The sequence below is a fragment of the Gracilinanus agilis genome, chromosome 4 (assembly GCF_016433145.1).
Source record: "Gracilinanus agilis isolate LMUSP501 chromosome 4, AgileGrace, whole genome shotgun sequence".
NCBI classification, from domain to species: Eukaryota; Metazoa; Chordata; class Mammalia; order Didelphimorphia; family Didelphidae; genus Gracilinanus; species Gracilinanus agilis.
Genome location: NC_058133.1, coordinates 503,192,301 through 503,201,161, shown reverse-complemented (window position 1 = coordinate 503,201,161; position 8,861 = coordinate 503,192,301). Strand labels below are relative to the sequence as shown.

The 8,861-nt window shown below is 52.8% G+C and overlaps 1 protein-coding gene across 1 annotated transcript in view; it reads left to right on the top strand.

The window, feature by feature from the left end:
- Window positions 1–2,643: 2,643 nt before the first annotated feature.
- Window positions 2,644–8,861, top strand: part of SH2B2 (SH2B adaptor protein 2) — a 35,179-nt gene continuing 28,961 nt past the window's right edge. The window contains exons 1-3 of the mRNA XM_044675632.1: window positions 2,644–2,937; window positions 3,046–3,483; window positions 3,792–3,858. Coding sequence (XP_044531567.1) covers window positions 2,644–2,937; window positions 3,046–3,483; window positions 3,792–3,858 — 799 coding nt within the window. The remainder of the gene's footprint in view (window positions 2,938–3,045; window positions 3,484–3,791; window positions 3,859–8,861) is intronic.

Genomic DNA, 8,861 nt, shown 5'->3' with positions numbered 1-8,861 from the left:
AACATTTTTTTTTAATCACACAAACATACGTCCGTATTATTCATTTCTGTAAGTTAATAATCTTACAAAACCAAAACATCTACCCAAATAAACAAGCCACTAATGCTTCATCTATATATTCATGTTTTCTATATATTCGTGTTTTCATCTATATATTCATCTAAGAGTTCTTTCTCGGAGGCGGAGAGCGTTCTTTTCCGTAAGTCCCTCAGCACTGTCCTGGGTCCTGGGACTGCCGTTTGTCTGTCACGTCGGATCGTTTCTCAGGACTGCTGTTCCTGTGCACGATGTTCTCCGGTTCTGCTTATTTCTCTCTGCATCAGTTCATGGAGGTCTTTCTGAAATCCTCCTCGCGGCTCAGTAATAGTATTCCAGCGCCGTCATGTCCTGTAATTGGATCGGGGGACGTGCCTTGAGTTTCCATTTCTTTGCCCCCACAAGCAGAGCAGCTACGGACATTCTCGCACAGGGGGGCCTCGCCCACACGCCCCAGAACGTCCTGGTGTCACAGCGGAGGGTGTCTTTAAGAGATCTCGTAGGGCCCCTCCCTTTTCCTGCGTCCAGGTCCTCAGGCAGCCCGTAAGAGGCAGCTGTCCTGGAGTGTGTGGGGATAATGTCTCCCCTTTGGAGCATGAATCCTCCTCTTTCTCTCAAATACCAGGGAGCCCAGCACCACCCAGTGCCCCATAGAGAGCATTTTGTGGCTGAGGACAGTAAATGTCTGAACTGTTCCTGCCTCCAAACACAGGCTAGATTGAGTCCATCTCCTCTCTGCTCAGAGGTGGCCAAGACCATCTTTCCCCCATGTGGCCTGCCTGGCCTGGCACCTTGGGAGACAGGATGAGCCCTGTCCTGCCCAGCTGCTCTGCTCTGCCTAAGAAAACTCCCCCGCCCCTAGCTGGCTCTGCCAGGGGATGAGGGTGAGTTTAAGGGGAGGCTTCATGTAATGAAAAGGAAAGTCTCTGGGCACCAGTTCCCTGCTGCCTAGAGGCACTTAGCAACCTTGCCAGCTTAGCCGGAGCGGGTGCTAATAATATATTAGTGGCTGGTTAAAACTTATTTGTTCTTGGAGGCTTGCATCTGGGGAGATCTCCTGTGGTACAAGGAGGAGAAATGGGGAGCAGTGGGCTGTCCCAGTGCCACTCAGAAGGGGGGTGAGTCTAACACAGCCCAGGGCTTAGAGGAGGGGTGGCATGGTCCAACTCTGATGTCCTTAACCTCTTCAGGTTCTTGATAACCAGAGGCAGATTTCTGGGAGGGAGAGGAAGAAGCAGAAGCTATTTCTAGAAGTGCCAAGGCAGAGAAGACATTCACCAAGTGATCTAGGTGTCTCAGGAGATTAAAAGAGCTAAGGGGCAAGAAAGAGAGAAAAGAATACTGGATTTGGGATCAGCCTGGAAGAATAGAATTTGAAGCCTGCCTCAGTGCCTTGCTCCCAGTTCAAGGACCGGTCAGTGTTCTTTACCTCTCTTGGGCTCTCTTCATCAAAAACAAGGAGATGAATTGAATTTCTTCTTTTTTTAAACCTTTACCTTCTATCTTAGAATCAAAACTAAGTATCAATTCCAAGGCAGGAGAATGGTGTGGGCTAGGCAGTTGGGATTAGGTGACCTGCCCAAGGTCATATAGCTAGGAAATATCTGAGGCCAGATTTGAACCCAGATCCTCCTGACTCCAATCTGGGCTCTGTATCCACTTAGCCATCTAGCTGCTTCTGAACTAAATGTCTTCTAAGATCTCTTCCAGTTCTAAATGTTTAAGTCAGACCACCAGAATTTGAAACTGCCTCTTACTACCTTGGTGACCTTGGACATGTAACCTCCCTGGGTTTCATTTCCTCATCAGAAAAATTAGGGGGCTGTTGGGAATCCCAGAGAATGTCTTCCTTTTTAATAGAATTTGGTTAATAAGTAGGGACACGGGTACTTTTCCTGTGGCCGTGATTGTCCCCCTGCCAGTTTGGGGAAGGGCTGAGGGCCTGATGGGCAGTCTTTTAATTAGCTATCACCAATTAAAGATATCTTGGGATGACCAGGAGGAGGGGACTGAATAATGAGCTCCTGAAAATCTATTTAGTAGACTACCCAAACCAGCTGAGAGATTTTTGAAAGACAACCGTGGAGACCCACTGGGACCCTATTTTCTTGCCTCTTAGCCCTTTTAATCTCCTGGGCATCTCCTGGGACATCTGGATCACTTGGTGGCTTCTACCTCTTCCCCTCCCTCCCAGAAATCTCCATGGTTGTGATCTGGCCTAACCAGTAAACCTGATATAACCAATATTCTTACCACCCCCCCAAAAAATGGAAAAATGAGATGGACTTGGTGGCCTGGGAATTCCCTTTCAGCTCCAGTTCAGTGGGCCTCTGATGTGCCAGGTTGGGGCAGATGTCCAGTAATGTAAGGGGACCGAAAGGAGAAGGGAAGACTCAAGGCCCAGATATGTCAGGAGGGGTTGGCATCCAGGTACGCCAAGGTGGCCTGGGCATCTAGATGTGTTATTTCCTGGCTGTCCTCTTCCCCGAATGCTCTCCCTCTTCCTGAACCCCGAAGGGAAGAAGCATTTACAGACTGTCTGCGGGCCCCTAACTCTCCTCCTTCTCACCCTTACAGCTGTCCAGAAGTTGGAATGGGATGTGAGCCATGAATGGTGATGCCCCTTGTCAGGACACCTCCTCCCAGGTCCCCGACTGGCGGGAGTTCTGCGAGCTGCACGCCCAGGCGGCCGCGGTGGACTTTGCCCAGAAGTTCTGTCGGTTCCTTCGGGAGAACCCACAGTACGACACTCCAGGAGCCGAGGCCTCTTTCTCCCATCACTTTGCTGCCAACTTCCTGGACGTGTTCAGTGTCGAGGTGAGCCGAGTCTTCATCTCTGACTCGCCCACCAAGTACAACATCGTCCCCTTTGTGGGGCTCCAGCCCTGCCACATGCCCAATGCCCGGGGCCCCTTGCCCTGCAGAGAGGAGACCTCCACTGAGTCCCTCGACAGCATGGACCCCGTGGCCGGGGCAGCCCCGGCCCGCTATCTGAGCCAGGCCCAGCAGGCTCAGGCCCACAAGGTCTCTTCCTATGGCCACTCGCGAAGCTCGGAGGACGTGTCTTTCCGTGCCACGGCCAAACCGAGATTCAAGAAGGGCTTCTCGCTGCGCAACATGAGCCTTTGTGTGGTGGATGGCATGAAGGAGATGTGGCATCGTAGGGCACCCCCCGAGCCCGAGGCTGGCCAGCCGTCGGGACCTGGCGGGGGAGAGCCTCCAGCGGAGCCCCGGGAGAAGTGGGCCCATCGGCTGAGGCTCTCCCGAGGCCCGGCCTCCAAGGTGGAGCTGGCGGACATCCAGCGAGAGGGGACCTTGCGCTACATGGTGGCCGACGACTCCAGTTGTGTAGGCGGCTCCCAGTGGCAAAAGTGCAGGCTGATGCTCCGAAAGGCCGTGAAGGTGGAGGGCGAGCGGTTCCTGCTAGAATTCTACGTCCCCCCCAAGGTGAGAGGGGCCTCTGGTGGTCGGGGGAGCATGGACGAGCGAGTTTCATGGGGGGAGAAGGCAAGGGGAGAGTCAGGCTGGGGAGGAAGCTGACCGTGAATGCCATCTGGAAGAGCTGAGTTCCAGTCCTAGCTTGGGCAGGAGAGGAGAGGGAGAGGAAGGAAGAGTGGAATGACTGACCAAAGGAATGAAGGAAGGAATGACTGAATGAAGGAAAGAAGGAATGACTGAAGGAGATACTGAATAAACAAATCCCTTCTGGCTTCCCCTGCCCCCTAGCCCAGCTCTCTTCTCACCCCTTTTCATAGGCAGCCCAAGGCCCAGGGACAGCAAACGAAAGCCAGGCATCATCAGGAAAGCCCATCTGTGAGAGGGGTGGGCAGGGAACACACATTTTCTAACCCCCCTAAGCTGGTTTTAGAATCCTCATCCATCCATTGAATTCACACAAGCCTTTGCTGAATGTGCTCTGGGGGAGGCAGGAGATGGAGGCAACAAAGCTTCTGCTTGCAGGGATCCCACCATCAGGGTGTGGAGACAAGAATGAAGAAAATGAGGAACACTCCTGAGAAGTGGGTGCGTGAGAATATAGGGAGAAGCTGAGATGGGGGTGCCGAAGTGAGGGGGAGTGAATGGCACGGGGCGGGCTCAGGCAAGGAGGGAAGCTATGGGCAGAGTCTAGGAAGCATGGCGTGATGGAGAGGCAAGAGGAGGGTGGCAGCAGGGGAGACAGGCATGGCGAGAGCAAACCCAGGAAGGGTGCTTGCTCGGCATCGATCCGATTGGGGCCACCTGTTAAGGCAGGAGGAGCCTCTTTTCGCAGCAGGGAATGCTGGGTGTTGTCAAACAAGAGAGATCAGGTTGCTCTCTTCAGTCCTTCTCAACTTCCTCGCCTTCATTCTCTGGATCAAGAACAGGGTGAGAAGAAGCAGCTCCTGGAGACCCCGGGCAGAGGGAGGGCTGGAACCCCAGCTGTGTGGTATGGTGTGGTGGGTGAGAAAGCCAAGTTCCTTTGAACATCCACTCAGGGACATGGACTCAGTTCATTAAGAACCTGGAATCAGGAGACCTGAGTGGGCACTGTGGCTCGAACTCTTCCCAGCTGGGTGACCCTAGACAAGTCATTTAACCCTTGAGACCCTGTAAAATGGGAAAGATTGGGCCTACCTTCTTCATATGGGCACATGAGAAGAGCACTTCCTTTTCAAATGCATGCCTTGTCTCCCCACCCTGTCTGTGGGGTCCCTCCAGACAGAAGCGGCTTCTTTTCCTCTTCTAGTCCTCACCCCTCATAGCTTGGCCAGAATAGGACCTCACCTGTGGAGCTGTTTATGCCTAGAAATAGGAATGTTCATTAGTAGCATCTTTTTCAATTGGAAAATAGAGGACTGAAGTTCATCTTCCTCTTCTCTTGCTTCTTTCTTGTATGGCCAGTGGCAAGTCACTCCTATCTCCTAGAGCAGGGGTCGGCAACCTTTTTGGCCGTGACAGCCATAAACACCACATTTTTTAAAATGTCATTTCGTGAGAGCTGTGCAGTGCTCATAGTGCGGCTCCTGTAACAGCGCCTGAAAAAAAAATGGACTTTATGGCTCCTGCAGAAAGAGCCATATCTGGCCCTCAAAAGAGCCAGATATGGCTCGAGAGCCATACGTTGCCGACCCCTGTCCTAGAGCCTCGGTTTACTTTTCTGTAAAAATGAGGAAATCAGATGAGATGGTCTCTAGGTTTCTTCCAGCTCTAACCCTTTTCTTTTAAGAGGTTTTAGAGGACCCTATTTCTGGTGCTGTAAGGCCATCTCATCCAACCCCCTCCTTTTACTGAGGAGGAAAGTGAGCCTCAGGGGGATGGGAAGCAACTCGCCCACAGACGCAAGGGAAATAAGTGTCCAAAGGGTAACTAGTTTCCATCGAGAATGGCCATGAGACTTGTTTCCACAGCTGCTCTTAGCTTGGGCAGACGGCTTCAGACTTCCTTCCTTGAGACGCTGTGGGCATAGTAGGTGTCAGTATAATGGAGGCATGCCTTGAACTCAGAACCGAATTCCCAGAGAGAAGTACCATCAGCATCTTCCACAGTCGTACAAGAAACAGGATCTGTCTTCTGAACTGAGATTCAGCCCTTTCCTCCCCAGGACCCCATGTGTCCTAGAAGGCATTGGTGTGCCGAGATTCTTTGGAGACAATTCATAACACCAGGCATTTCCCTCTCCTAACCCTTCCATGTATTCTCCGTGTGCTCTGGGGCAGTCACTTAACATCTCCAGGCTTGATTTGGTCATCTGTAAAGTGGAGGGGAAGAGATGACCCCCTAAATTCCCTTCCCTCTGTAGGTCTACGATCCTAGGAAAGGACGGGCATCCGTTGAGAATGGGCTTGAGTCTCGTCTCCACAACTGCTTCATACTTCTTTACTTGAGATGCTGTAGGCATAGGAGGTGTCAGGATAGTGTAGGCACGCTTTGAACTCTGAAAAAAAATTCCCAGAGAAGTACACCAGCATCTGAGCAATGGTGGCCGAGGGAATAAAGATGTATCCCTTTGTGGTGACTACCTTGGGAGAGACAGCATTGGTGTCATCTTGTATGATGTGATTTTCTTGTTACAAAATCACCGTGTTACTTGGTAGAGGGAAGGCGGCTGGCTGCTGCTCCGGCTGCCTGTCATCAGATTCCAACTCTAAAGGTGGGACCCAGCTAGGACCAGCCTCTCGCTTTATTCAGAAGGAAACTGAGCCCTTGAAGGTTTAAATGAGTTGTTCAGGGTCATTCATGTCCATCTAATCCAGCTCCCTCATCTTAAAGAGACCTTGAAGGCTTAAGTGACTTGCCCAAGGTCTTTTAGAGAGTAAGCTAGCTAAAGCAGGATCTTAACCCAAGTCCTCCGATGCCAGAGAGACGGTGCTTGTCCCACTGGACCGTGTTCTTCAGGTCCCTTCTCTGCCCCTTTCCCAGTGGAAGCAGGTACTAGACTCGCATGTGTTTTCTCCCTTCCCCAAAGAGGCGATATTTATAGAAGAGTCCTCTTGTGCTGGTGGAATTTCCGATAGAGGAGGGAGCATTTATATTGCACCGCCTCTGTGCCAGGCTCACTATGAAGCCCTTTTTTACAAATATTGTTTCATTTAATGCCAGGGATGGGGGGAATGAGCAGAAGGTCAAGAGGCTTCCTTCACCTTCGGGGTTCATTCTTTGTCCCTCAGAAGCACAGCTGGCTCCTCCCCGTCTTCTCTAGCTCCAAGTCAAATCCCTGAGCAAATGAACCTTCCTAAAAGGGCCTCTCCAGAGCGAGCACTCAGGCCCTCCACCCTGTGACCCAAAGAACCGATCAAACCCTCTATCAAACCCAGCCGCAAAAGTGGACAACAGAGTCTCCCTCCCTCTCTTTCTCCCTTCCTCTCTCCTTGGCTCCCTTTCTCCACTTTTTCTCCCTCCCTCCCTATACCTGGTGGGGGGCATTGCTACTAGGCACTGGGTTGGATCCAAGGAGGCAGCTGACTGGGGACGAAGAGTCAGTCACCTTTGTCACCTGAGAGGAGGGGTCTCTCTTTTTTTTTTTCATTAGATCTGGGGTGGGGGGCAGGTAGGAGGCTCAGTGGATGGAGAGCCAGGCCTAAAGACAGGATGTCCCAGATTCAAGTCTGACCTCAGACACTTCCTAGCTGGGTGACCCTGGGCAAGTCCCTTAACCCCCACTGTCTAGCCCTTACCGCTCTTCTGCCTCAGAACCAATACACAGTAGCGATTCTAAGATGGAAGGTAGGGGTCGAAAATAAAAATTAGATCTGGAACCAGATGAGCAGCTGTTCCCACCTGTAGAGGAGACTGTCACTTGGCAGATACTGGAGGTCCTTGAGACCAACACTCTCCCTCGGTGTGAGAATTTCCCATCTAGAGAAAAGTCCTGGGTTCAAATTTCACATCTGGAGCTTCCTAGCTAAGTAACCTCAGTCAGGTTGTTGAACCTCTGTGCCTGTGAAGTGAGGAGTTTGGGGTAGAAAAGGGGCTCGAGCTAGCCTGCGTCGCCCCAGGCTCCTCCTCCTCAGGACCCCCCTTTGTAGCCTTCGCTCATCCTCGAAGGGGATGCACAGTTTCAATGAGACCTTAGTGAAAACAAAGGCGTCTGTTTTCCTATCTGAGTTTATGGATCCCCGGAAATCTGTCCATGGATGGATCCCTTTCAGCTCTAGGGCTCTCTCTGGCCTCGTGATCCTTCCAAGACTTGGGGGGGGGGGGAGAAGATTCTGGCATCGCCCTCTGTTCCCCCCAAATCCTCTTTTCTTTTAGCCCTCATGTGGTAGAAGAGCTCAGACTCCCCAGCAATAGACAGTTGTGTGTGTGTGCGCATGTGTGTACCCCAGTGTCTGCTGTGGCTCTCCCTGTGCTGCCTCGCACCAGCTACCCCAGGACATTGTCTTGAAGCCTAAGCCTTTGGGAAAGATTGCTCCCTCCATCTGGCTGGCCTTGAGGTTTGCGACCACAGTGCCCAGGGGGTGCCCTTTGGTAGGGCAGAGGGGCTCCACCTGGGGGCCTAGACCCAGACTTGAGCACGTTGGCCACACCTCACCCCCCCCCAGAGGCGTTTGGAGGAGCCAGGCGGGACCCCAGAGGCAGAGCAGGGCTGTGGAGGAGAACGAAAGACATTAACTTTACCGCCTTCCAGTGGGGCCCTGACCGTGTAATTAAAAGACTGTCGAGCTATGGGGGACCCGGGGGAAATTAGGAGTGTGCTGGGCTCTTCTGCCCCCTCCCCAGTCTTTCTGTTAGAATTGGGATGCCTGATGGCTTGAGGTATGCCAGGCCTGACCTATGAGGTTTGGGTAGAGCAGGGGCAGCCCCGGGAAGAAGGGAAGGCAGCGCCCCCGCCCTCTGGGAGGCTCTGATCTTTGGGGGTTCCCATACAGCCCCCGTCCTCAGAAAGCTCTGAATCACAGATATTTTTAACCCTTCCCTTCCGTCTTAGAATCCATACCGTGTATCGGTGCCAAGGCAGGAGAGCGGGAAGGGCTGGGCACTGGGGGTGAAGGGACTTGTCCAGGGTCACACAGCTGAGGCTGGTTTTGAATCCAGGATCTCCCATCCCTAGACCAGGCTCTCCATCCACCCAGCTGCCCCCAAACACAGAGGTATACGTGTTCCATGTAGCGAGGAGGGAGAAGGGAGGCGGATCCTGAACTGAGCGAAGCCGTGTGGGAATTGGCCGAGGAGGGTCCCTACGACCCAGGGAGGGTGCGAGGGGGGTGTGTGGTGTAGGGAGAAGAGGGCACAGGAGAGGAGAGGAGAGAGAGGAGGAGAGGGCACGGGAGAGGAGAGAGAGGAGGAGAGGGCACAGGAGAGGAGAGGGCACGGGAGAGGAGAGAGAGGAGGAGAGAGCACAGGAG